The sequence below is a fragment of the Cucumis melo genome, chromosome 9, assembly GCF_025177605.1.
Source record: "Cucumis melo cultivar AY chromosome 9, USDA_Cmelo_AY_1.0, whole genome shotgun sequence".
NCBI lineage: Eukaryota > Viridiplantae > Streptophyta > Magnoliopsida > Cucurbitales > Cucurbitaceae > Cucumis > Cucumis melo.
The window spans coordinates 2,027,963-2,055,294 of NC_066865.1; the positions used below are offsets into that span (position 1 = coordinate 2,027,963).

Here is a 27,332-nt window from a genome sequence, read left to right on the forward strand (position 1 = left end):
TCACAAATGTTAACTTGCTATGCATCATTGAGCTTACGAGCCATTTTCGATAGAAAATTTAAGACCCACCATAAGGTTTTGAAGTTTTGAAAATTTTGGAAACGAGTTGGGAATTAAATTGGAGTTGTTATGATATCAGAGTCACCAAAATTTAGAGCTCATGAAAGTGATTTTGGAGGGAAAAACCACTAAAATATGATGGTTCAACGTAATTGTTTGGCAATCGTAGCTGATGAATATCTTTCCATGTAATTTTTAAATTCATTCCGTATTTTTGTTTCCTTATATTTTCTATAAAACATCGTTAAGAAAAGAAAAAAGAATAAAATTATCTATTCATACATATGACTTCTAAGGGTTGCATCAGTTATAGCTATTAGCTATATACCATTCAATTTAGTTTGGATCAAGTATATAGTGTTACCTCTAAGTAATTCAATTTGGTTTCTCCATTGAAATTAATTTTTTTAAAAAATATTTTTCATACGTAAACTCGTTGTTATTTATGTAACATTTGAAGAAGTGATTTATACATTAGTTAAAATTGATGTATCAATAAATTATATAGTTGAATTTGTGATAATTTGAAACATTTATAAATATTCCACGTCATTCTTTAAGTACGACGGTTAGTTTAGGTTATTAATAATCCATATTTTATGAAAGTAAATATTAGGGAAATTGTATCACATGATCAAAATATTTATAAAAAATAGTTCATATGACATCTTTTTTATCTATTGCAAATATGATAAGTAGAGAGCTATCAAAGAATTATCTACTCTTAAATTTGTTGATACTTTTATAATTTAGAAAATATAATGACGTGAACTCTGTTAAAAAAAATTGTGAAAAAGGAATTACATATTTAGGTGGCTAAGTTATTTTATTATTGGAGACGCCGTTGGCTATTCGAAGCGTCGATTCATTTGTCAAAGCAACAAAATTTTGGTGCTTCCTGACGGGGTCCGTTCGCACTCCACCTGCCGTTTATTAATTCTTCCAATTTTCTCGTTCTACACAATTCCTCATTCTCTGGGCTTTGCAATCTTTGATCCTATCTGGTAATCCATCCATCCATCTTTAATTCTTTACGGTCTTTCCAGAATTCGGGTCTTTTACATGTTGATCGGTGTGATTTTTATTTTATCAATCGAATCAAATTGAAGCCTTGATTTTTATCTTTTCCTGCCAATTTCTTACTTCCAATCTTGTTTCATTGGCTTGGATCTGTTATTCGATTGAAATGATGATTTTCTTGAGGGTTTTTTATTTTTTATTTTGAAGGTTTGGGCACGATGAGTGAGGTGTTCGACGGATATGAACGACAATACTGCGAGCTTTCGGCGAATCTGTCAAGAAAATGCACTTCGGCTAGTGCCCTTAATGGAGGTATTTCCACTTTTTGATTTCTGAATTTTATTTCCACGATTTCTTTATGTTTATTTGTTTGTGGAGTTGCGTAATTTCGATGCGGAATGATAATCGAATTTGAGGTTAAAACTTGGTGAAAATTTTGGGGTGGTATGAATTAATAAGCGAATTAATCTGAATGAAATGAATTATGGCTTTGTTAGGAAAATAATTTATACATATTGTTAAAACCTAGAACAATTATAAGTTCTATTAATATTACGATTGCTCACTCTTTATGATTTGTTTTGTTCATTCTTGAACTGGTAAATAATTCTAAATGAAAATAAGGAAGAGCCTAATCCTTAGGGTGCGTTTTCATTTCGCGTTAATGGTTGTTATTTTTAAACAGGAAGTAAAGAATGTTTTGTTATAGGACTGGTTTTTGATCTACATACCTCTAACTCTAAGTAGGAAGGAACCGAAATTCTGTCAAGGGTCTTTGATGATAATACTATCTAGGAGATCCTATAATCACTTTTTTGGTAGATGTTAAATGATTCATCTAATAGGTGAGTGGGTGACTATCTAATCTGAATTTCTTAAATGTGTTTAGGGGGATGACTGTTATTTCACATTCAATTTATGATTATTGATCTAGGAGCTGGTCAGGACTTGGTGTGATTTGTTGTTGGATGTGAACAAATTTTATACCTAAAGTATTTTTCAGTAGAGATGAATTTCAATATGATTATTGTGGACAAATCAAACATGAGGTTAGTTCTAATACAGATCATAAAAACAATATTATAAATCCATTCCCTGTGGTGATGGTCCCCTGTTCGGTTCTTCCAAAACTTATGTAAAAGAGGGAACTTTCATGTGTGTTCACATTAAAGGAAAAAAAACAAAAAAGAAAAAGAAAAAGAAAAGAGACTGTTGTTCGATGATGGAGAAGATTTTCTTGAATTTCACTTCCATGATTAAGAAAGAATTTTGATACATGCCTGTTTTTGTGCTATTTTGTGTGGTCTGGCTTCAGAGGAATAGTGGGACTCTGAACCACAGATATGGATACGAATCATACGATCTTGACAGAGTGATGCCAGTTTTTTAAAAATCTAGGACACGGACATGAGAAAAACATGTCTATTAAAATATATATTATTTTTATACAAGAATAAAATTCAAAGTCAATGAGTTTTATGTGCTTATATGCTTAAAAAACTAGTTCGATATATTTCACTCTCAATTTTTTCCTCTTTTGGACAAAGATTGTTTTCCGTCACAGCTGTTTATAACTTTGTCTGTCATTGTTGAGCTCAGCTAATTATTTGAAGCCAACATTATGTCTTTAGATTGTCTGTAATGAAGGATAATCTTACTGTGAGGAGATGAATTGGTTCATTCCCAGAGCTGCTCTAACTATAGATTCTCTATAATCTTTTCTTAGTGATGTTGAAAGTCATAAATCAATTTTTATGTGCTATTAGTACTTTCAAATTGAACCTCCTTTTATATTATTTGATTTAATATAGAGAAAATTGAGACTGATGTTATCTGCTACATGAATATATCTTTCCTCCAGAGCAAAAGAAGCAAAAGGTTTCTGAAGTAAAGGCAGGAATTGATGAAGCAGAAGCTCTGGTACCTACCTGACTCGTTCTTGTTGAGATAAATGCCTTCAGATTTCTTCATCTTGCAATGTTAATGATATATTCTTCCTGATTCCTAGATTCGGAAAATGGATCTTGAGGCCAGAAGTTTGCCGCCTAATGTCAAGGCTGTCCTTCTAGCTAAATTGAGAGAGTACAAATCTGACCTCAACAACTTAAAAAGTGAAGTTAAACGCATTGAATCTGGAAGCTTAAGTGCAGCCACTAGAGACGAGTTGCTGGAATCAGGAATGGCTGATACATTGACGGTATGTCTGCACCCACTCCTACTCTAATTGTTTTGAATCTTTCAACGTCAAATATTTGTTGAAATAACTTGTTATCTTCATCACTGTCATCTCCATAGAATAAGAAAGTAGACATGGATGCACTAAACCCTGCTGTTTAAACCAACTCAGCTTCCCAAACACCCTTTAGACATTGAAAATTTATTTTGCGGTTATAAATAGGTCATTCCTATGTTTCTTTTAGTTGTTAAGGTTATAGATTTTAAGCTATAAGACATGCTTTCTCTTCCTTAATTCTTCCAGGGACCAATTTCTTATCCTTCATAATTGCGTATTACTTAGCTATGACTCATGCCTGGTTGCCATTTCATACAGGCATCAGCTGACCAAAGGTCGAGATTAATGAGCACAACAGAGAGGCTAGGTAAGTCAAGTGATAGAATTAAGGAAAGTCGAAGAACCATGCTAGAAACCGAAGAACTTGGAGTTTCAATTCTTCAAGATTTGCACTCGCAGAGACAGTCTCTCTTGCATGCTCATAATACGGTATGGGATTTTACTTTTCATGTTGTCTGAGTAAATGATGTTGTTGGAGCGTAGGACTTAGATAGTTCATACTTTCTTGTGATAATGATAAGCAAATATGCAACTATGTTGATTTAGAAGTTGTCTGCCTATAGTGTTTATTTGATATTTCTCAAATCCCACCTTTTGCAGCTTCATGGAGTAGATGACAATATAGGGAAGAGTAAGAGAATTTTAACCAACATGTCGAGAAGGATGAACAAGAACAAATGGATTGTTACATCCATAATTGTTGTTCTTGTATTGGCCATCATCCTGATATTGTACTTCAAACTTACCAAATAGTAAGGATATATATATATATATATCTTTTCTTCATTTGGGTTTGTCATATTGTTGTTGAGTGTTGTTGAAACATGAGTTCATGGTTTATGTATTTTTCTGGGTCTGTTGTGAGTTTGTACATGGCTTATGTCATGATTAATATATCTTGCCAGCATCTTTGTCTTAATTAAGATGGGCAAGTGTTCACAATACAATTTTTAATGTTGTATCCATATTTGCTTACTGTGGGATATCCATATTTGCCTTACTTTGAGAGCTTCAATTGATAATCTACAAAGATGGTTTGAGCTTTAGATAATTTGTTTTACTTTGATTAAAATGGTGCATTCGAAGATATACCAAATGTGGAATATATCTGGCGTATTAAACATGTGAATCACTTGTAATTTGGTATATCTTTTGATTGGCAAACCAAAAGCTCTATTTCTTTCTTTCTTTCTTTCTTTCTTTTTTTTAAAATGCCGTTTTTAATAGTCTAATCTTTTCATGCAATGTGTGTGATGAAATAAGAGAATCAAACTCCTAACGAGATTGAAAACACAAATATTATGATATTTATTTTAACGTTTTATTCTAAAATATTGTAACAATTATTTCTGATTCATTTATTTGTGCTATATTCTTTCCGTTTGTGAAATAGAAAAAAAATTGTCCAACTTGTTATTGGATATATTAAAGTCTTCATAAATTATAAGAACAAAAGATAAAAAAAATAAAAGAAAAATATTAAAAATAATAAAAGAAAAATATTATAAAGAATTGTTGAAAATTAATAACAAAACTTAAAAGTTTTTTATTCGAAACAAACGAAAGTTTGTTTTATGATATTTGAAAATGTACGAAACAAAATATAAATAAGTAAATAAATATATTGATATTTTTAAATAAATACTCATGTCTCTTATTTATATTAATGGTATTTTGATTTTGATTTCTTCTTTGTTTCATGATTTTTATAATAATAAAAATATCAATTCACTCATTACATCAATAACATGAAAATATCAATATATTTGATAAAAAATTAATATTATGATTAGAACTAACAAAAGAATTAAAATGGCACCATCGACAATGTGATATTATGAAAATTTCTATAAAAATATCAATAAAATATCGATTTCAACTGATATTATTTTAAAATAAGAAATATTGAAATTAAAAAAGAAATATCTTTTACCTTCTATGTTTGATTGATTTTTTACAATAAGTTGAAAATCACGATCCATCTATCATGTCGATATCAAACTCAAATATTGATAAAAACGTAAACCATCTTCCCACTCAACAAAAAGAGTTTTAGAATCATGTTGACATGCGTTTTACTTTCACAAAATTAACATTGCTCCTTCCTAAACTTACTATAATCCTCAACCAATTTACGTATAGTTGTATGCTTCAAGTCCTCAACCATTGCCTTAATAACCTGTTCAATTACCAAACTTTTAACATAAACTTATTATATATAAACAAAACTCGAACAGTTTCTATGACATGTTTACCGTCATGATCATGCCCCGTAAAACGTCATTAGGAACGAAATGGAGCGCATCCGGTACAAGAAAGCTGAGATCAATTACAAGTCGAAACTTAAGGCAGCTTCTTGTTCCTATTTTTTCTCTATATATAACTCCATGAGAACAAACATTGGCCGAAGATGGTCTATAGTCTTTATTGATACCATTGATCTCCCAATTTGTCTGCTCAAAGAACACCAAATCAGAACATATATACATATAGATAATATAAAAACAAATATGCTTCCATCGTGAAAGAGATTTTGAAAAAGGAGTTTACCATTTCAAAGTGAAGAACTTTTGGGATGTAATGAGGAACATCACATGGATATGCTTCTCCTCCATTGGTTTTGGAGATTATTTTCATATCAACTGTTGGCCATATCTTGAGGAACAACAATTGAATTTTTGGTGTCTCAATTCTCCACTCTTCCTGATGATCATCATCCAATATTAATTCAAATTAAATCTATAGATGCTAATTCATAATGAACCAATATAATTACCATAAACAAAAAGATATATTCTTCAATACAAATATTACAAAATTGGAAAAAAGAAAGATAAAAATTAACCTGGTTGAGCTGTTGACATTTTCCAGGAAATGTTGCTTTGATCAATCTGGGTTTATCTTCCAAATATTCATCAAATGAAGCTTTCTATAGAGAGATTACCAAAGAAAGATAAAATCAAATAAAATTATTATTATTATTATTATTTTTTATATATAAAATGTAATTAAAAGAATAACATTTACCCCAAGAGATTCATGAAGTGTTAAGTCACTAAAAGATATAAAAGAAACAGATAAGAGGTTATCATGATGAATAAATTTTTGACTTCTGGGAATTGCAAAGCACTCCCACTTCTTAATTTTCTGCTTCTTCAAACTGCTTTCTCTTTGGAAATTATGCAAACACATTGGCTTTGTATTTGAGCACAGCATCATGGGACTCTCTCTCTCTCTCTCTCTATAGCTTTCTTAAACAACTTACTTTCTTTACAAAATTTGTTCTATTTTTGAAAGCTTAATTAATTAATTTGAAAAGAGGTCAAGTTACCTTTAAATACAAAAATTCGTGTATGCCATTTGCCATAATAATAATAATGCAATTTGTATTTAATTTCTACTTTGATTTTAAATTATGAATTAGGTTGAAGTTTTGGGGGGAAACATGAAAAATATTGTCACGTTTCTCGGTTTTAATTCTTATTTTTACAAGTCTACGATCCCTAGTCTCGTGGGGTTATGTTCATAAATTAACAATTGACATAATATGGTCTTATAGGTTAGGTTAACTAATCAATTTGATATATTCAATGAAATTGGAGAACGGTAACAAATGTTTGATTTAATATGTTAGAACGTAAGTTTGTGTTAATGTGCAACACTCCGATAATGTCCTTTTTTTTTACTACTAGAGTATTGAAATTGAGTTGTTTATACCCAACTTAAAAAGTTGGTGGAGTATTTTGAAAACTAGAGTGTTTTTTTGTTTTCTTTTAGAATAATGATAAAAATAAAATAGTTTGTGAAAATATAACAAAAATAGGATGGATGGTCAATGGAGGGAAGTCGCGTACCAAGGTACACGACTTCTTTTAATCCATGTCAGCTTAACCAGTTTGACTAAAGGAAGTCGTGTACGGTACACGAATTAAAAAAAACAAAATTTATAGTTTAAATACGTAATCTAAATTAGAAATAGAAATTTTTTAGTCAATATTATGATTTAAATATGTAGTCCAAATTAGAAACGAAAATTTTTTAGTCAATAGGTTTGATAAAAAGAAATCGCAGCAGAAAAAAAAAGAAGGAAAAAAAAGAAAGACGATGAAATAAATTAGAGGAAAAAGACGACGAAATAAATGGCGAAAAGAAAAAGATGGAAGGTCAAACCTTAAATCTTTAAAAAATTGCTAAGTTTTGTTAGATTTATGAAAGTTTTTCTTTATTGATTTTATTTTGCATCCAAACATAGAAATTTATTTAAAGTAAAGAAACACTAGTAAACAACAAAGAGAAATTAACCTAAAGTCTTTTATCATCATAAACCCTTGCATTTTCCTCTTACCTATTTTACGTGCTCTCCCTTCTTCTTCCTCTTTCTTCATTCGACTCTCTCCTCCTCCTCCTTTCCAGCAAGCTCAGCATCGTGGCTGCCATTTCCCACTCTCAACGGTTCAATGCTTCCATTGTCGTTTGTATTTCTTTTGGTAACTTGTTTAGTGAAAGGGGTGGCGATGAGGAAAAGCTACGTTGGATTTGAGGATTTCTATTGTGGCGGGGAACGCCATTAATGGTAAAAATAGGAAAGGAGGGAGGTTAGACAAATTTGAATGAAAATGAGAAACAAATGACTATGTTTTTGCAATGAAAGAAAATTGCTCTTTTGATTTTTTTTTTCAATTTTTGATTTCTAAACGTGTAAATGCTTTGAAGAATAAAATAATATATTTTTTCTTTTTACAAACTTTTCATCCAATATTTTCACTCTTCTTTTTTTCATTTTCTTTACACTTTTCTCTTATTTTTCCTTATTTCAAACCTTTTCCATATTTCTAACTAAAATTAAAATTTGACCTTTTCACCTATTATTTCATTTTTTTTAAAAAAATATTTAATTCCTTCTTTACTAAAATCATATAATACCTAATTCCTTCCTTGGTGAACACTTAAATGCCCTCTAAATCTAAAACTCCCTTTCCAAAGAACAAAACCGAAATGACACTTTTTTTTTTTTTTAACTTCAAGATACTAACTCTTATCTTTAATTATCTTTTACTATTTTATAATGTTATCAAAATCCAAACCTAAATAATAATTAATAATCAATTTTAATTTTAAAAAGTCAAAGATATTTTAATTTCTAAAATTAGCTTAAAAAATTCAACTTGTTTTTAAATGTAAATTTATTGATATTAATAACCACAATTTTTAAAAATAACAAAATAAATAATCATTATCAAACTACGTCATCATTTAACCACAAATCACTCCATCTTTAATACAAATTTATACAAAATTGATGGTATGAAATTTCATGTAACACATGAGCTAATAGATATATAGATAGAGAGAGAGAGAGAGAAAATAGTGATATAAAAAGTCGTGAATACATGAGCTACTTTTCAACTGGTGAATTAACTTTCAAACCTTGACGGTTTTGCTGATTTCTGTTTTGAAAGCTTTAAAATGATCCCATATTCTTAAGCAGAAAAAGGAATCCTCAGTGCCATCCTCTGGCATAGCCAAGGCCTATCCACGTCGGGATCGATAAATCGATGCAGAATGAACTCGTCAGCTTCTTCATCCAATAATTCTCTTGCCCAACACACCCTTTTCATTGAGCAACTCCCTGGCCCGAAACACCTGTACCGGAAAACACACGTCTTCTATCAGGTGACCAACGCTGACCACTCGACGATGTTCACATTCATTCATTGTCTAGTCGTTGTCAATAAGATGAAAAAAGCATTAAACACAACATACTTGTACTCGTAGAAGCAAGCAGTTCTCTCGTTTTCAGCTTTCCCCCAGTTGTCCCAGCCTGTTGGTTTGATACATACATCCATGTGTGTGTAAGCAAATACCACCCTTGCAAATGGTCCCCATGGTCGCCCGAGATGAACGTAAGAAGTCTCGCCACTGCCTGTGATCACACACCTACATTATTCGGAAAATAGTCGTAAGACATTTCCAAAGAAAAGGATATGATGAAGACGTAGCAGAGTCGGACAAAATTTTAAGCTATCACAAGAAAGCATTTCAGAATGTAACAGTGAACGTTCTAAAAGAACACTTGTGATGAAGTATCGACCTTCTTTGAAACTCTAATCAATATAGCAGATTGCAAGAACTCATACAAAAGCATATCTTGATTTTTGCTGTAAATTTAATGGTTAGTGCTTCAAAACTTATCCAAAAGTCTGATTCATTAAAGCAAAGACCCATAAATTAGAGACTAGAAGATCCAGTATTTCTAAAGAGTTTTCTTTATATACACACACACACACACATAATATGAGTATATTAACTAGTTAAGTACACCTCCAACTAATATCACACGAGAACCATTTAACTTTACAATATTTGATTGTTAGAAAACATATTTTAATATCCTAATTCTTTTCCTACCTAGCCGCGCAGCATAGAGTTTGGATCATAATCTCGTTGTCACTTTATATTTTATTATTTTATAATAACCTACTAAAGTTACAAAATTTGAAAAAGAAAAAAAAAAGTAGTCATCCTAAGCTTCGAACATGAAAATGGATATAAAATCAGAATATTTGATTGTTAAAAGAACTTATGGGATTTTAATATCCTACTTAGACGATGATTACAGAGTTCAAAACTTTGAACCATAATCCCAAAGTCAATTTATATTCCTAATAGTAACATTAAATTTTAAAAGAGGGCGAACAAAATCACTCTCGTCCTTAGGTTCTAAAACACCGAAAGGATAAAAGAAGTTAACCAGATAGTTTTTATCCAAAAAGAGATGGTCGATGATGCAGAGCCAAACGCACCTCAACTTTCAACAATCTATGAGACATCAGATATTTTGAACAAGAGGAACATAGTTACCACCAACGCACCTCAAGAACACGTAACCTGTCGTCTCTTGAGAAGATTTTCTGCTCTGTGCAGTAATAAAGCCTTTCGACTTGCAGTGGACATGACAATGCTCCAACAAAGCAGTGCTGTTGCCAAATATGAAGTCCACACTTCCTTCGATGTAACAATCCTTCAAATACTGTCTTCCATAATGTAGGTACAGAGTATCCTGCATCAAATTATATGGGGAAAATGAAACCGATCAAAGCTTTTCCTGGTCATCCAAAAGTCTTTCACATGAAGAAACAATAGCAGGCAATTGAGGTACAAAAAAACTATCTACTGTAATCGCAAACAGCATTGGCTGATTGAGGTAACCAACAACAGCATCAAACTGTTGATCCTAGTCACGAGTTATAGATAGCAAAACCAAAGAAAGATACATGAGCTACTTATCAAAACTAGCAGGGAGAGGAGTAGCTCATGTATCTTGCAAACACTATGGTCCCTCATTATTCGAATGTGGAATCTTCAACAATAGATAACTGATAATAGCTAAGAGAGGAAATTCAGGCCTACTCTCGAATTTAGTCCAAGACCAGGACCAGCACCATAGAAGATGGCACTCTTTATTAGCTTGGGAAACACCTCTTTGAATAAATATGGTGACTTAAACATCCACCCTAACATACCAACCACAAGTTTCTGTGGTAAAAAGGCCTTTAATATTGTTCGACTTCTTGAACTAACTATACACTATTGGAATACCTGCCAACCAAGAAACCTGCAATTGTAAAAGGCACAACGATCTGCTGTAACTCTGATAGCCACAGCTTGTCCAGAACCCTGAAGAAAACAGAGAAATCAGAACATAACTAAAACAACACCAACTTTAAATTAGCTTGTACAAAGATCCTCATGGCACAATTTCAAAAATCAACCTCAAACACTGAAATACAAATGGGTTTTAATTATTAGTTCCATCTCCATAGTACTGAAATGTTTAATGAGTGAGAAAGTCAATCCAAAATCCAAAGTAAAGATAAGATGATCAAAGATGTCTTAAAAGTAAAAGGGTACTTGAGGGGAAGAATTCTCAAACGTGATATTCTCAGCAATGAAATCCTCTCCTTCCACAATTGTACTTCCACAACCAAAAGTCCCAGTTCCAATGACACGAGCAGCCTGATCACCAAAGACGGAAATATGAAAAGAACATTACAAATTCTAAAAATTAAAAGAAAACCCAGATACGAAATGATAAAAATAAAAAAACAGAAGAGACACGAACTTGGTGGTGTTTAATTTCGGTGGCAGTATTGTCCCAAGTGAGAATAGTAGTCTCAGGGTTCAAACCGGCGAAAGTAATGAAATTTTTGGTCTTGGGTACATATAGAGGCTGCTTGTAAATCCCAGGAGACACACGGATTACAGTGCGGCAAGTATTGCTGAATGGAACCGCGTCTATGGCTTCTTGAACCGTGCGGAAATCTGCACAGCCGTCGTGAGCCACAGTGAGGACCCTGGGCTGGGCCGCCATGAAGAAATCCTCTATTGAAGTTCGTGCCGGTGCGTTGTTGGGAAGTGGGTTGATTGTTGAAGATGAAGATCAAACCAAATGTAGAAATAAAACGGAGCGGAATGCGAAAACACCAAATTTGGGATCGATTCCATTACATTTCATCGATACAGCTCATGTTCTTTTTTATCTTTTCCTTTAATTTAATCTTTTCCATGTTCTGCTTCGATTGAGGTGGCACTGGGGGTGATTACCAAGAAGATGGAATCTTCTATTAAAAAAAAATTCAAAATTACTTACTTCTACTTCTAGATTTTGTCATCTTGATTAGTACGAATGTGATCTACCGAAAAAATCAAGTTAGACACTCGATACCTAAAGGAGGAGAAGTTTGATCTTTAGGAAAGTTCAATAAAAACCAAACCGACTTTAATGGATCAATGCTCACCACTAATCTTGATACCAAAATTGAAAATGTTTATTTCTGTATATTTAAAATGTTTATTTTCATCATTTTACTTTTAATTTTGTTCATTTAGTTCTTGAATTAAAAAAAAAAAAACAATCATTTTAATCTCTTAAAAATAAAATAGATAAAAATAAAAATATAAGGATAAAAGCTAACATTTTGAATAATAAATAAGAATTAAATTATAATAATAAAAACGAATATTTTGAATACATAAAATTAAAATCAATTAAAGTTGAAAGTATAGGATCTTAGGAAACCAAACCTTTTGAAACAATAAAAACTAAAATACAAAATAGTATTTAAGCCAATCAAAATTTCATTTCTATGTTTTTTGGTGGTCTAAAAACGTTAATTTAAAAATAGGAATTTGTAAATAAGTTTGCTTTAATTTTTTTGGAAAAAGATCTAAAAAAACGTTATCTTTAAACAAGAACATGGCATAGTATGGTAATGTAGAAATATAAGGAATGTTGATGTCCGAAATGGAGTTACCTTTGGCCGACAAAAGCTTAGTTTAAAAATGTCCCTAATTGAAAATTTTCATTTAAATTTTAACAATGGTTCCCAACTGCCCTGTAAATTCAGCCCAACATAAACTCTTTCATCTAATAGCCAAATTATTATTATTATTAAATTTTGAATTTTTAAAAAGGAAAAGAAAAGGACTAATAAGCAATTTGTTAGAAAAGAATATATCAGAAGTAGAGAGTGGGAGAAAAATCAGAGCAACTTTTTGCGTTCAAAGAATGTCTTGAGATGCCATAACTGTAAAGCAGCCACAGACAAGCAAACTCCGAGTGATAAGATGCTAAAAGTGGCCATCTTTGTATTTGTTGATCTATTCAGTAGCTGCATTTCTTCCTCCCTGAAAACCAAAAAAGATAAAACACAAACAATAATAACGAATCAATCATCATATTCATCATACCATCAACTCAATCTGAGTGCCCATTTCGATTGACTTTCTACTAAGTAATTTTTTTTCTTTTTGCATTTATAAACAATTATTTAAACACTTAGAAAGTCAATCTAAACACACTTTGAATGAACCTACATACTACATAGCCCAACAAATATACAAATGCTATTGAAACTAAAGAATATATCATTTTAGTATATCTTTTTATTATATACATATCAAATTTTGTATGGCTATGATGAATTACATGCTTAAAAAACTTATTTGAGGTATTTCATACTCATTTTATTGTGTTATTGCCATGTACGTGTGTTTTAAGTCTAGTCAACGTGTATGGCACATTTTCTTCACCAAGCGCTAAAGTGTCCAAGTGTTCAACAGAGACACATTAGCCAAACTAAAATGTCCATGCTTTATAGGTTTTTCAGAAACTCAATTCATTATAATGTACCTTTCACGGAGATAAAACATCTCATCATGTATGGAGGTGACTGTGTCGTACAGCTTCTTCAGCTCAAGTTCCATTACCTAGCATAAGAGATGGTGAACAATTTCATCAGATGACCATTTGACAGATTCTTCTATCAAACAAAAACAAGAACCCATCTTCTACATTTAGTAGAGAATATAATGAGAAGAAGGGACATTGTATACAATCTTTACTATATTTCAGCCATGCCTCACATATTGAGATCATATGATAAAAATATCAGCATAAACTTCATAAATTAGGAGCCACTAAAACCCATAAAACATCATTGTATATGAAAAACCTATATTTCTTTTTGCTTTTGCTCTTTTATTTTATCTCTCCAACCCAGTTACTTTGACCCACAAGCATGATCCTTGTAGTTATGGTGGCATACTGTACATTTTACATTAAGACTTCCCTTCCTTTATTTTCAATTTGAATAGGAATTCAAATGATAATCCTGCCTTATATCATTAGGGTAGTCCTTGCTTAAAAGGATCAAGACTTTGCTTTCCTCCAGAATTTTATGGCTTCTTTGGCATTTTTTACTTCCAGGGTCCCCTTCAATTTTAGCTTCAAAAGGAATTTAAATGATGGTCCACCTACAACTAGTCGGGTGGTCCTTAGTGCTACACTTCAGAATAAAATAATGGTCCTCTCGCTTTATGAGGGCCCCCTTTCTTGGGCCAAACTCTAGAAGATGAACGTCCCAAAGAAGGTTAAAATTTTGTCACTTGGTTGTAAAAGAGAGAAATGATATCATTGACACTGTCTTGATGTTGGTCTCCTTTTGCTTGATTCCATAATGATAAGTTCTTTACAAGAAAAAGATAAAGATTCTTGTTGAAAACATAATTGTTTTTCAATGATATCGCAAGGAAGAAAACCGAGACAAAAGCTATTCTACAATCTGAATCCATATCAAATCAAATTATGATCTAACATGAACACTTATTTCACCATGCAGCCACCAGAAAGATCACAAGTTCAACACAATTATTCAAAGAATATAAGCATAGTTACGGAAAAAAAAACATCAAACATCAAACAATGAGCAAATGCATCCATGTCTAAGCCAAAAGCAACTGAGAAATTTGACGACTTACTTCAATCTGGCCTTTCTTAGCAACCTTAGACCAATCCTTGGAAGAAACACCGGACCTCCAATCAAATTCAACAGTAACTGAACCTGGAGGCTTTTGTTCGGGAGCCCAAAAGCAAGTAGTATAATCCCCAGACTCGGCTGCAGTGAACGCGAAATGTCCAGATTCCACATGATCCGCATGATGATACGTGTTGCCATGAGGCGAACTAACCTAATAAGAACCCCCATTACCCTAAATTAATCATCTAAACAAATTCCAAAACCAACAAAAACAAAAACCCAAAAGCAGAACCGTAAAGATGATAAATTCAGAATAGAGAAGATAAGCAATGGATAAACTTAAAAGTGAATATACCCTGATAGTGATAAAGTGAGAATCGGGAATGGGAAAACCTTCGTTGACATTAACGACCGAATATCTTCCGACAGTCATGGCATTGGCCTTGATGTCATCGGAAATGCATTTGGTGGCGCCGGATTGAAGATCGAAGCGCATAGAATCAACAACAACAGTTGATATGAGGCCTAAAATAATGTAAACCAAGAAACTCCATTTGGGCATCCTCATTGATTCCGGCAGATTAAGATGAAGAGGTAATCAAATTCAAAATCTTAAAGAAACAGCGATTGAGGGAATTTTACGTTAGAAGATTATCCAGATTTGAACTTGAAACACAAGATCAGCAAACTTGAATATGAAATTTCGTCGTATCAGTATCAAACAAAGTCTTGAAATGGTTTTGGGCTTTGGGGAAAAAGAAAAGAACGATGACATGGGCCTTAGTATCTAAATGAGCCAGCCCTAGGCTAAAGCCATCTTGATCCAAGCCCAATCAATCCGGCCAGGCCCATTAAAAGAAAAGAATTATTTCACTTGAAGGAAATTATTTCTAAAAATATATAATTATAATAAATAATAACAATAATAATTGTTACGAAATGTTTTTGGATCAAAGTATATAATTAACAAAATTTACAAAAAAACATAATAAGAATAAAAAATGACAAGGAGTTCAGGGAAAGGAAGGTTGCTTAGGTCTCGCCCCAAGCTGATTTGCTCGGCCTTGGCCTAGACTAATCCTAGCCAAATATAAAACAGGATCAACACCTCAACCCAATATGTTATCTAATTATCTTTATAGCTTCCACATTCTTTCACTCTCTAACTTAAGCATCAAAGTGTATATAGCAAATATCACGGTGGTGTGCTTCACATTCTTCCGTGCTCTAACTTAAGCATCAAAGTGTGTATAGTAAACATCACAACAGTGTGTATGTTTTCTCTTTTGCGGACTACTTTAGTCTTTTCTTCAAACAAATTTATCGTTTGATTTTTACGTAGAAGTCGAGCGAGTTCTCCTAATATGTCCAAAAATTGACATCAACAACGATAATAGAACGATTATAGAAGTATAGATATAGAAAATTGAAATGCATTACCTCTTTTGAGATTAAAAATATAATTCTTCAATTTTATGTTTCAATTCAATACCTTTACAAAATAATAATAATAATAACAACTTTTAAGTTAATCATTTATATAAATCCATCTTGTGTTGCAAAAAAATCTCTTTCCTACTATCATATGAATAAGTAGATAAATTAAAAGAAAAATGTAATATGAAGAACACACGAATTACTGTGAGAAAATGCTCCAAAAGCAAAGAAAATAACATGGAGAAAAAAAAAAAAGTTAAACCATGTGAATTATTAGTGAGACAAAAATCTGTATTCATTCCAAGGTATAGAAGTAATTTCTAAAGCACTCAAAAAGGAGTTGATATATAAAGTGTCTAAATTGCTTTAAATGGAAACCAAATATTTTGTTTGAAATTTCACTATATATTTTTTATTTTTTATTTTTTATCAAAAAGTTCTAATATTGTGCCAAAACTCAAAGAACATGCAAAGCCAAAACAATACTTTTTCATGAGAATGCTCTTTTTTTTTTTTCACGTGTACTTTTGAAAAAATAATAATAATTAGAGATGGATTTATTAAGTTTTTCTAATTTAGTAAAAGCCTTTTTTTTTTTTCTTTTTTGTGGAAACTAGGGTTTTTGAGTTTAATAGGAATCAAATGTGAGTTTGGTATAAAAATTAGAATTTGTTTGTAACAAGAAAAAAACAAAATCGCTATATAAAAAAGAATAAATTACTTTTAGAATTATTTTTCAAATTTTAAAAATAGAATATTTCTAAAAATAATAAAATATTAAAACTATTTACAAAATATATATAACAAAATTCATTCCACTTTTAATATTTTAAATTTTAATAAAGTTAACGTTTATAAATTATAAGATAAATCTAGAAAATTTAAAAATTTTAAAAAGATAATTTACAAAAAAAGAAAAATCTGGAAACTAAAATGATAAATTTTAAAGGACATTATAAAGTTCTCCATTTAATTGTAGAGTCATAATCATCCAGTTGTGTAATGTCTTTAAAGCAGTGTCCAAAGTCAATTTTGGTTGATTATTTTTCACTTTCACTCATTCTAATAATTTTGAGTTTATTTGGTCAAACAACAAGAAATGATTAATGAAAAAGCAAATAAAATTAGAAAGAGAAGAAAATTAAATTCATATAATTGACCTTTTCTTTCTCCAACTCCTTAAATTCTATTAAGATATTTTACGTAAAATATTAAGTAAATCTCGTCCTAATTTACTAGAAATAAGATATACTCGTCGACTACAATTAATCGATGAAAATAGTAGTGATCATAATTAATCTATCTCTTATATATATACATAATAATTTTAGTTTTTTAAAACAGGTGGAAGTGGAAGATTCAAATAGGTTAATAATTGAATTGAACTTATGCTCAATAATAGTTTGTCAATATCTAAGTATACTAATAATCACAATCAATCAATCTATACAAATGTACGTATCATCAAAATCTCTCATTATAATTACTTAAACTATAGTAATTTTTAGTGAAAATTGTAATTGCCTTAGAAAATGTATCCAATTTAAAAAGTTAATACATCCATATATATATATATATATATGCCCCTACCATGTGTATGAATAATTCTTGTTTGAAAAGTCTGCCAATATTAATGGGGGCTATCTCATTCATGACAATCACCTTCAACTTTTCTTCCAAGAATTTTGATTAAAAGTTTTGTCATTGTACTCCATCTTGTAGCCATGTTGTTTACTAGGTCATGCTTTTTTCTTTCTTTTTCTTTCTTTTCTTTTCTTTGGTCTCGATTTTTTAAAATTTTTTGATGTAGTGTTTTGGTTATGCACTTTTTCAAAATATATAGATTAGATACAATTCAAAAAATAACTGAAATATTGCAATCTAAAAAGAAAAGTTCTTGTATGTATTATGGATTTCTGGTCGGACTACAGCTTATAGCAGAATTCTAAAAACTAATTTTAAAGTTTTAAGTAACGATTTAGTTTTAGGTAAACTTTTCTTACGTAACGACTTAGTCTATAATGACATTTGAATTTAAGTCATTTCATTGATTTACATATGCAAAACATTTCATTAAATCTTAATAAATCTCAAATTTAATTTTTCAAAGCTAATTTTTACGGGAATGGACTAAATAATAATAATAATAATAATTCATGCAAGGAAGTACATAATGTGAATATGTTTTAAAAAATGCTATTAAATATATATATATATATATATATCAAAGGACTAATTAAATTGTGTTGGTTTTATATAACACTTGCGTAGCTTGAAGGAGTCTTATCTAGTTAGTAGTTATTGTCAAGTTGTGTGCATGATATAACTATGTAGGACATTCTCATGTCAAATCCAAAAGGTCTCTCTAAACTCTTCTCTCTCAGAACATGAACAAAAACAAAAGTCTATAAGTTCAGTTTTTGTCCTTCGCTACATACCATTCAAAAGCCAATACCTTAGCAACATTCATCATTTCCAAGCCCAAAAAGCGCGGCAGAGAGAATTTCACAAACCAAAACCAAAAGCCATGAAGTTTGGCAAAGACTTCTTATCACAAATGGTACCAGAATGGCAAGAGGCATACCTGAATTACAATCAATTGAAGTCATTATTGAAAGAAGTGAGTCAAGCAAGAGAAGTAGAAACAACATCAGAAAACCAAAGAAGTAGGTTCAAAAGAAGAGGGTCTTTATACAGAGCATTTAGTGGATTAACAGGTGGAAGAATAGGGTCTCAAAAGCTACAAGAAGATCATGCAACAGCAACAATTCACACAAACATAACTCAGAAAGATCGTGAAGAGTGTTATCAAAGCATGTTGTTTGTTTCATCTTTGGAAAAAGCGGGTGAGAATGAAGTGGATTTCTTCAAGAAACTTGACGATGAGTTGAATAAAGTGGTGGGGTTTTACAAGAGAGAAGTTGGGATGTTAATGGAGGAAGCTGAGGAGTTGAGTAAACAAATGGATATTCTGATTGCTTTGAGGATTAAGGTTGAGAAACCACCTGAGTTTTGTTTCCAAGATTCTAATGATCATGTTAGTCTTACTTCTAATTCCACTTCAAAGTCCACCATTCCAAGAACTTCACTTGGTAAGTTATTATATCTATTTCATATGCCTATATGCCTATCTAGTCTATATCTATATAGTTGAAACTATGTTAGCTTGGTAGTTGGTTTGTCATTAAACTTTATGAGAGTATGGAAACTCAATAAACATGATTTTGAAGGCTCATGACATCATAAGAACATAAAACCAATGGTACTAAGTTGAGTTACGAAGTCTTAAGGAAATTAAATCTACATTTGAGTGCAAGATTATTTTTCTTGAGTTCATCGAGTGAATGTTGTTGAAATTGGTGGAATCAAACTATTTAACATTAACTTATGAAGTTTATGTTTTGGGTCAATGGGTGATTTAAGATAGTATTAGATTTGTCTGGTTTAGGACTTGGAGATTATGTCTACAAACTCTTGCGGCCACATGTTATTTTCTCGTCAATTAATATTTACTTTCACTTGTTGAGTTTTCAACATACTTCAATCCAACAAGTTTATAGCCTGACCCAAATACTTACGAATATAATTTTTTTTAAGTTCATGAAACTAAATTAATTTTAAAAGATTTATTAGAAACTTAACGGATATAACATAACATTTAGGGGACATTTGGAGCAAGGAATGACTTATAACAGTTTTGGGTATTATAATAGTCTGTATTTGGGGTGGAGACTAAATCTAGTTTTTCATTATAAGTTGTGTTTGGGATGGGTACTATTAGTATTTAGATTAAAGCATACATCTGAATCGAACTGTTTAGAGAGTATTTTTGAAGGACAGTCGCGATTAGGGGTAACACAAGAAGTAGAAATGGCAGAAGAATCATCTTTGAAAGATGCAAAAAGTTATGGCAGGAAGGCGGGTAAAGGAATAGTTCAACCTACAACTCAAAATCTCAAACCAGTTTCATTAGAATTGTTGCCTCATGTAAGGATTAACGTGCAGCCAGAAACACCAATATCAACTTTAAAATGCATGGTTATGAGTTCCAACTCTCAATTGTCTTATAACAAGACAGAGTTGAGGAAAGCTGAAGAACTCATGATGCGAGCTCTTATTGAATTCTACCAAAAGCTTAGACTTCTAAAAGACTACAGGTAATTAATGGCATGAACGAAATAATCTCGATATTATATGTTATTCGATTTTGTACTTCAAATTTGTAAAACTAAATGGATTGTTGTTACTTATGAATCTGCTGTAGTTTCTTGAATAAACTTGCAGTTTTGAAGATCATGAAGAAGTATGATAAGGTTTCAACTCAATAATCAACGATGTACATATTTCAAGAAGACAATTTTGGTTTCTCGTTTAAGTAATTTTTTGATATTGTTCATGCAGATTACATCACGTAAAGCATCAAAGGCTTACTTAGAAATGGTGGAAAAATCTCCTATTGGCACCACTCTTGAGGTATGCGAGATGTTACTTCTAAAACAGAATATTGATTTCTATGTTTGGATCTTTTAAATACTTCAAGCTCATAAGTTAGGTGATTGTTGTTAGATGGTATAACAAATGACGTTTGAAGCAAGGAGTTGATTACTATAGTTAGGTTATAATAGTTTGTGTTTGAGGTGTAAACTATTTTAGTTTGAAGAGTAAATAGTAAACATTGTAACAATTTTTTAAAAAAGAAACGATGAACGTAAAATAGTAAAAATTGTGACAAATAGTAAATATTATTTTAACAAAAGGGGTTTTGAAATAGTGTTGACCGTAAGAGATTGAAGAGTACAAAATAGTATTTTACTATAGCAAGTGATAGTTATTATAATCTTGGATAATCCTTGTTCTAAACGCTACTCAAGTGTATAGAAATTTTTTAAAAGAATTTCAAATATAGAAAAGCATATTAGTAATAGACTTTTTCGTTGACAAACTCATACTAGTGATTGACTCTATCTTGCTAGCTTTCCACTAGCGATATGGTTTATCGTTGATAACAATATCAAAGCTGGATCGTGAATATTTTGGGTTTGATTGTCATATGTGCAACTAGCTTGTTAAATTTTTCTTCATCTATTAAACTTAAGTTTTTGAATCAATTGGTGATTTAATAGGTAACAAGGCTCATAGAAAGGGTGGAGACGGTTTTTATTAAGCATTTTGCAGATGGAAACCGTAGAAGAGGAAACGACATTTTGAAAAGAAAAATCAGAAGTGAAAGACAAGGTTTTACCTTTCTCTCAGGTAAGAAGACAGATCAGAGATTGAATCCAATGCTAATGTACTATTGACTGCTTTATTTCAAGAGTAATCGCAATAGGTAGAACTTTTAGTAGTTGACTCCCGACAGATTTCGAGAGTTGTATTATGTTATATCCACTAATACTTTAAATCTAATGATTATGTTTGCAACTACCTTTCTATAGGTTTTCTATTTGGCTGTTCAATTGCACTTGTAGTGGCCATCATTCTTGTCATACACCTAAGAAACATCTTCCAGAGTCCAGGGCGTTTTCAATACATGGATAACATATTTCCTCTCTATAGGTAATTCAAGATTGTTACATTGAAGTAACCATAAGATGTTAAGAACACTGTTGATACTAATCTTTACGTTTTCAGCCTCTTCGGATTCATCGTTTTGCACATGTTGATGTACTCTTCAAATATATACTTTTGGCGGCGTTACCGTGTCAATTACGCGTTTATGTTTGGCTTCAAACAAGGGACAGAGTTGGGTTGTTGGGAGGTTTTTTTTCTTAGTTCAGTTCTTGCTGTGATCACATTGGTTTGTGTCCTTTCCAATTTGGATATGGAGGCAGACCCCAGAACTAGAACCTTTGCAGCCATAACTGAATCAATCCCTTTGGCTCTACTCATTGTAAGTAGTCCACATTTTAAAATATATATGACTAGCTTCAGGATCCAACTATTACAATAATGCTATGTTTATAATCCATAATGAGAATTGGAATAATCGTAATAGAATTACATCGACAGGTCAATTCTAATAGTTCATAATCACCAACATAATTGGGATCGCTTTTGATCCATGCTTACTTAGAAGTATGGATAATTTGGATGTTTACTATTCTCGTTTCAGGTCAAACAACAATGGTAACAATAAATGTGACAAATTCATATTTCTCGTACTAACTGTAAAATGGTAATGTAAGGTCAACATAATTTCCAAATGGAATCAAATTGATCATCCTTCGCTCCTCAATAGGATTGTACTTTTTTATTAGAGATTTGGAAGTGGCCAATAGATGCTAGTACAAGTATGGGACACAAGTAAGCACTACCCAATGTAATCCAATGAGGCCTATTTTTAGATATATTATCTTCGATTTATTACGTTGTAGTAAACATGGCCTTAACAATAAATGCCATGGCTGAGCTGTGAACTCGTTCTGCAGGCCCTTCTTTGCATAATATTCTGTCCTTTCAACATCGTATATCGTTCGAGCCGTTTCTTCCTTGTTCGTAGTGCATTTCATTTGGTTTGTGCTCCTTTCTACAAGGTACATTGAGGAAGAGAAGGTTTACAATAGTGTATTTCTATTATCAAATGCAAAGTATGCAATAAGTACTAATTTAAAAGCTACAATTTTGTCTTTCAGGTTAGTCTCCAAGACTTTTTCTTGGCAGATCAACTCACCAGCCAGGTTTGAAATTAAAACTTCTCTAAACTTTTAACATCTAAACTTCAAAGTCTACTTTAGATGACAGAAATTATATGCTTGTCCAAAGTTTATACCCCAAAGCTAATTCAGACACAATTTCACATCAGGTTCAAGCGTTTAGAAGTTTACAATTCTATATATGCTACTATGTGTGGGGGGACTTTATAAGAAGATCAAATAGGTGCTTCCAGAGCAAAATTTTTGAAGCCTTTTTCTTTGTTGTTGCAATTATCCCGTACTGGATTCGTACTCTTCAGGTAATCTACTAGTTCAACAGATCATCTATTGGAATGTCTCGATTGTTATTTGGTATATGGTTTAGAGAAGTCTGCTATATAAACTCTCTAATGCTGCCTGAACTATTCTTTCTCTACTCGTAGAAGTAAGCTAACGTAAAGATAACGTATTGTTAGCTAAATTGTTCAATGCTTGCAGTGCGTTCGGCGATTGGTCGAAGAGAAAGATGTAGAACATGTGTTTAATGGACTGAAATACTTCTCAACCATAGTTGCAATTGCAATGAGAACAGGTGATGATTTGAATATGGGAATCGTTTGGAAAATTATGGCTGCAATTAGTTCTGCTGTTGCAACAATCTTAGGCACATATTGGGATATAGTTCAAGATTGGGGACTTCTCCAAAGAAACTCAAAAAATCCATGGTTGAGAGACAAACTATTGATATCGAACAAAGGTGTTTACTTTGTTGCAATTGTAAGGATAATCAACTTTTTTGTTTTCATTTAGCTTGGAAGAGGAAGAAACTATTGGTGTAACTTTGGCTGATTAATTATGTTTCAAATATGGGTTGTAGGCATTGAATATCTTGCTAAGACTTGCTTGGATGCAATCAGTACTTGGTTTTAGAGAAGCTCCATTTATTCATAGACAAGCCTTGATCGCCATTGTTGCCGTGTTGGAAATCATTCGACGAGGAATCTGGAATTTCTTCAGGTATCTCCCTAACTCATGTTTACTAATTCATAATCAAAATTTGTGTGATCTTAATGGGATTTCATTGATATTTCAATCATAATGAGTCTCAGCCGCAAACATAATTAGATTGTCATTGACCATGTTTACTTAGACATTGTGCAAACATAATCTGATTATGATTGAGGTTGTTTACTTTGCAATGTTTGGTATCATTTACTGTTTACTATTTGGGGACTCATCACGACAAAAGTAATGGTGATATATTCATAATTAACATAACAATAATGGTAACACTATCAATTAGTGGGTCTCACTTGATTTTCAAATGCAATCAGATTGATCGATCACTCTTTATTATGTAGTTAGATTGCGTTGGTTGATTATAGATTTGACAGTGGACTCCTCATTTCATTACGACTACAAAATAACAATAATCGTAGTCAAATGAGACTCACTTCAATCATTTATTACGTTTACATTGAGATAAACATGCACAGCCTTAATTCGAGGTATTGAGTTAAAAGAAATATTGTTTGGTGTTATTATCAGGATGGAGAATGAGCATCTAAACAATGTGGGGAAGTTTAGGGCATTCAACTCTGTGCCTCTTCCATTTGAATACAACAACAAATTAGAGATGAAAAGTCAGTTTTGAGTTATGAATTACAACAAAGAAGATACATAGTATTATATGAACAGTATTGATATGCATTTGTTATTATATTATATCATGTAGAGAGCAACATCAGATGAAGCCATAATATTACATCAAGTCAACTAATTGTCACATTTGTTAATGTATTGACCATTGGGCTTCAATTAGCCCATTAACAACAAATATAAACCTTAAAACCCAAGTACCAAATTAAAACATCTTGTAAAATTATAATTTTTTTAATCTATAAACCAAATTGAAATCAAACATTTACAAAGACCATTTTAAAATTTTAAAAAAAAAACATAACTCAAAACATAAAAGATGCGGTAATTTTCTAATCCACAACATTTTTCTTTCTGCGTGAAGTATATACCTATAATATAGGTATAAATTATTAGATGATATAATATTAAATTTGACACGTTAATTTAAACATTTAGAATAATTTACCATGTAAGATAATATTATAAAATATTATTTCCAATTTGTCAAAGACGTGGAAGGAGATGGAGAAATTTTGTATAACGTGTGTCATTTGAAATCTTTGAACAACAATTTTGGTACTACTTTATTAATACGTTAGATATTTTGTATGTATATTATATGGTTGGAAAATGTTTCGTTACACACTTTTTTTTAGCCCAAAACCAAAAACATGTAAACATATATATAATATAAAGTTATTCTCAATTTTTGCTTCTTCCAAACTTGCGTGGTTGTAATCCATATTATTTTCGGTTGTTGTTCAAAGATTTTAAATCAAACAAAGGTCTTTTATCAATGATAGACACAATAAAAACTTATAGATATCAATATTTGTCATTAATAAAATCCGAAATTTTGTTATATTTTTAAAATATTTTGTTAATGTTTTTCTTTTTACAATTATGGTGTATATATAGAGAGAGAGAGAGGGGATATATTTCATGAGTTGATGTTTTTGGAATCTATAGTCATGAAAGGAGAGGAAGAATATGGATTACAACCAAGCAAGTTTTGGAGGTGGCAGAATTTGGGAATAAACTTTCATTCATTTTCAATATCAATCATCTCCCCCACTTGAGTTTTGTTTGCACTTAGAGTTTCAAATACTTTTTCCAAAACCTCCTTTCACATTTTCACTTCTTTTTTTTTTTTCTTTCTTTTGTCAGGATACTTATATTCTATTATACAAGATACATTATTATAAAATTCATTTGAAAGAAATTCAAATTAAAAGGAGACAATTTATGTATTTAAATAGGATAATTTAAATAATTAATTATTTTAATACGAAAGATAAAAATAAATAATTATAATTAATTAGATTTTTATATAAAGGATTCTGCAAGAGTGAGGAAAAAAAAAAGAGTTTTCAATAATATTGAGTAATTATACAGATAAAAGTTAAGATCGATGTAAGAGTTAGACAAACCGAAAAAGAATGAGTATTTACAACTTATGAAAGTTGAAGAATACATTAAACATGGTTTTTCATTCATATTCTAATGATGAAACTATTTTTAAAATTTCCTTTTTAAAATTATTCTCTAAATTTATACTACACGTGCTAATGATTAATTAGAGCGACGTGAACCCGTTTTAAAACAATGAGAGATACACAGCTTTGAAATTAAATGGAATAAAATACATTAGATGAAGGTAGTAAGATAAAATGATTATTAAAGGAAAGCATAGAATAGAATTGAGGAATATTATATAAAATCCTATGTGTGAATGTTTTCTCAACTTCTCAATGAGTCCAATATTGTTGACACACACGTGACTTGCACGTACATTTTAATATGATTGCTGACCCACGTGACTTGCACTTGCACCTATGTTTTGTTCTTTTTAAATTTAAAATTTTGGATTCTATTACTTTACCCTTTATTCTCTATAATTTAATAAATCTTAAATTTAGTCTCCAAATGTTATTAGTCTCTATTTCTATTTTTTGAAATATGGTTATTATAGCATTTTTATTATAAATCTTAGTTTGGTAATACGAAACATCTTTAAGTCTAGAGGGTTGAGCGCCTAGGAAAGATAATTCACTAAAATCAATGAGTTACAACGTTGTACTTATTTGTATGTTCTCAAGGTTACTGAACAATCGTCGTTGGACACTTAGGTTACCATTAGATGTGAGATTTACTTTCTTCTAGACTTAGGCTCCCCGTGAGTAAGTAGAACTATGTAACTTTTCTCTCCCACACTTGTGAACTCCCTTCACAAGCTTGACTTGGGCTCCCCTAAGTTGATGATAACTTCTTTCTCAATAAAATGGGCTTTAAGTCCCCTCAAGCAATGCATATAGATTGGTTTCACAAAAGTCTCTTCGACAAGCCATTCACACGAACAACAACCATATACACAGACGAAAATGAATGTTTGATCACAAACTCTCTTCTTTATCACAAAGGATGAATAACAAATCAAACATATGCAACAACCCTAACATAGAGACTACTTTGAGCTTAAATAACATGAGCAAGACAAGGAAAAAATAATAATAAAAAGAAAATCAACATGGAAGAAGAAAAGAAATAATCCATATCGAGTCAATCTGCAGAATATCGTAAATATGATGAGACCATCCAGAGACAACTTCTAAGACCACCACAGAACAACTCGATAATAAAAGCTAAATAACTTAAAAATAAACTAAAATATTTACAAATAGACATTTATTAATGATAGATATTGATTGATAAACTATCATTATCATTTATCATCGGTAGATATTATTGATAGACATATAGTGACGATATTTTGTTATATTTTTTTTAAAAAAAATTAACCGTGGAAAAAGCACCTACATTATTTATTTATATTATTTATTGGGAAAGAGGAAAGCACTTACGTAGAATTAAAAAATCACCAAAATGCATTGAAAAAAAATAGCATGCATTTGACCAACTAACTCATTTGAA

The 27,332-nt window shown here is 31.2% G+C and overlaps 5 protein-coding genes across 7 annotated transcripts; 2 read left to right on the forward strand and 3 right to left on the reverse strand.

The window, feature by feature from the left end:
• Positions 1-893: 893 nt before the first annotated feature.
• On the forward strand, positions 894-4,419 carry LOC103498506 (vesicle transport v-SNARE 11). The gene is made up of 6 exons (XM_008461125.3): positions 894-1,064; positions 1,288-1,392; positions 2,942-3,000; positions 3,089-3,277; positions 3,632-3,802; positions 3,974-4,419. The coding sequence occupies exons 2-6, from the start codon at positions 1,299-1,301 to the stop codon at positions 4,124-4,126; spliced, it is 666 nt and encodes a 221-aa protein (XP_008459347.1). The 5' UTR covers positions 894-1,064; positions 1,288-1,298; the 3' UTR covers positions 4,127-4,419.
• A 1,043-nt stretch (positions 4,420-5,462) lies between these two features.
• Positions 5,463-6,565, reverse strand: LOC103498744 (uncharacterized). Its single transcript, XM_051090058.1, has 5 exons — positions 6,401-6,565; positions 6,219-6,302; positions 5,924-6,076; positions 5,629-5,826; positions 5,463-5,552 (listed from the first exon to the last, which is right to left on the reverse strand). Exons 1-5 carry the CDS (start codon positions 6,563-6,565, stop codon positions 5,463-5,465), a joined length of 690 nt encoding a protein of 229 aa, XP_050946015.1.
• Positions 6,566-8,606: 2,041 nt separating this feature from the next.
• LOC103498742 (pectinesterase 31) lies at positions 8,607-13,057 on the reverse strand. Its single transcript, XM_051090209.1, has 6 exons — positions 11,496-13,057; positions 11,285-11,389; positions 10,973-11,050; positions 10,246-10,433; positions 9,137-9,310; positions 8,607-9,016 (listed from the first exon to the last, which is right to left on the reverse strand). The coding sequence occupies exons 1-6, from the start codon at positions 11,742-11,744 to the stop codon at positions 8,854-8,856; spliced, it is 957 nt and encodes a 318-aa protein (XP_050946166.1). The 5' UTR covers positions 11,745-13,057; the 3' UTR covers positions 8,607-8,853.
• Positions 12,905-15,438, reverse strand: LOC103498505 (transmembrane emp24 domain-containing protein p24delta9). The gene is made up of 4 exons (XM_008461122.3): positions 15,047-15,438; positions 14,693-14,902; positions 13,566-13,642; positions 12,905-13,060 (listed from the first exon to the last, which is right to left on the reverse strand). Exons 1-4 carry the CDS (start codon positions 15,257-15,259, stop codon positions 12,916-12,918), a joined length of 645 nt encoding a protein of 214 aa, XP_008459344.1. The 5' UTR covers positions 15,260-15,438; the 3' UTR covers positions 12,905-12,915.
• Positions 15,439-18,492: 3,054 nt separating this feature from the next.
• Positions 18,493-24,556, forward strand: LOC103498504 (phosphate transporter PHO1 homolog 9-like). Of its 3 annotated transcripts, none has more exons than XR_007823665.1 (13): positions 18,493-19,220; positions 19,949-20,285; positions 20,393-20,441; positions 20,530-20,601; positions 21,252-21,381; positions 21,564-21,684; positions 21,760-22,018; positions 22,557-22,661; positions 22,761-22,805; positions 22,931-23,080; positions 23,259-23,517; positions 23,638-23,777; positions 24,309-24,556. XR_007823665.1 is itself a non-coding variant. In XM_008461121.3 (13 exons), exons 1-13 carry the CDS (start codon positions 18,656-18,658, stop codon positions 24,412-24,414), a joined length of 2,358 nt encoding a protein of 785 aa, XP_008459343.3. In that variant the 5' UTR covers positions 18,496-18,655; the 3' UTR covers positions 24,415-24,556. The 3 variants fall into 3 exon arrangements, 2 of the variants coding, with proteins under 2 accessions (XP_008459343.3, XP_050946167.1); XM_008461121.3 differs by having other exon boundaries at positions 18,496-19,220; positions 23,259-23,537; XM_051090210.1 differs by having other exon boundaries at positions 19,018-19,220; positions 20,134-20,285; positions 23,259-23,537.
• Positions 24,557-27,332: the final 2,776 nt, after the last annotated feature.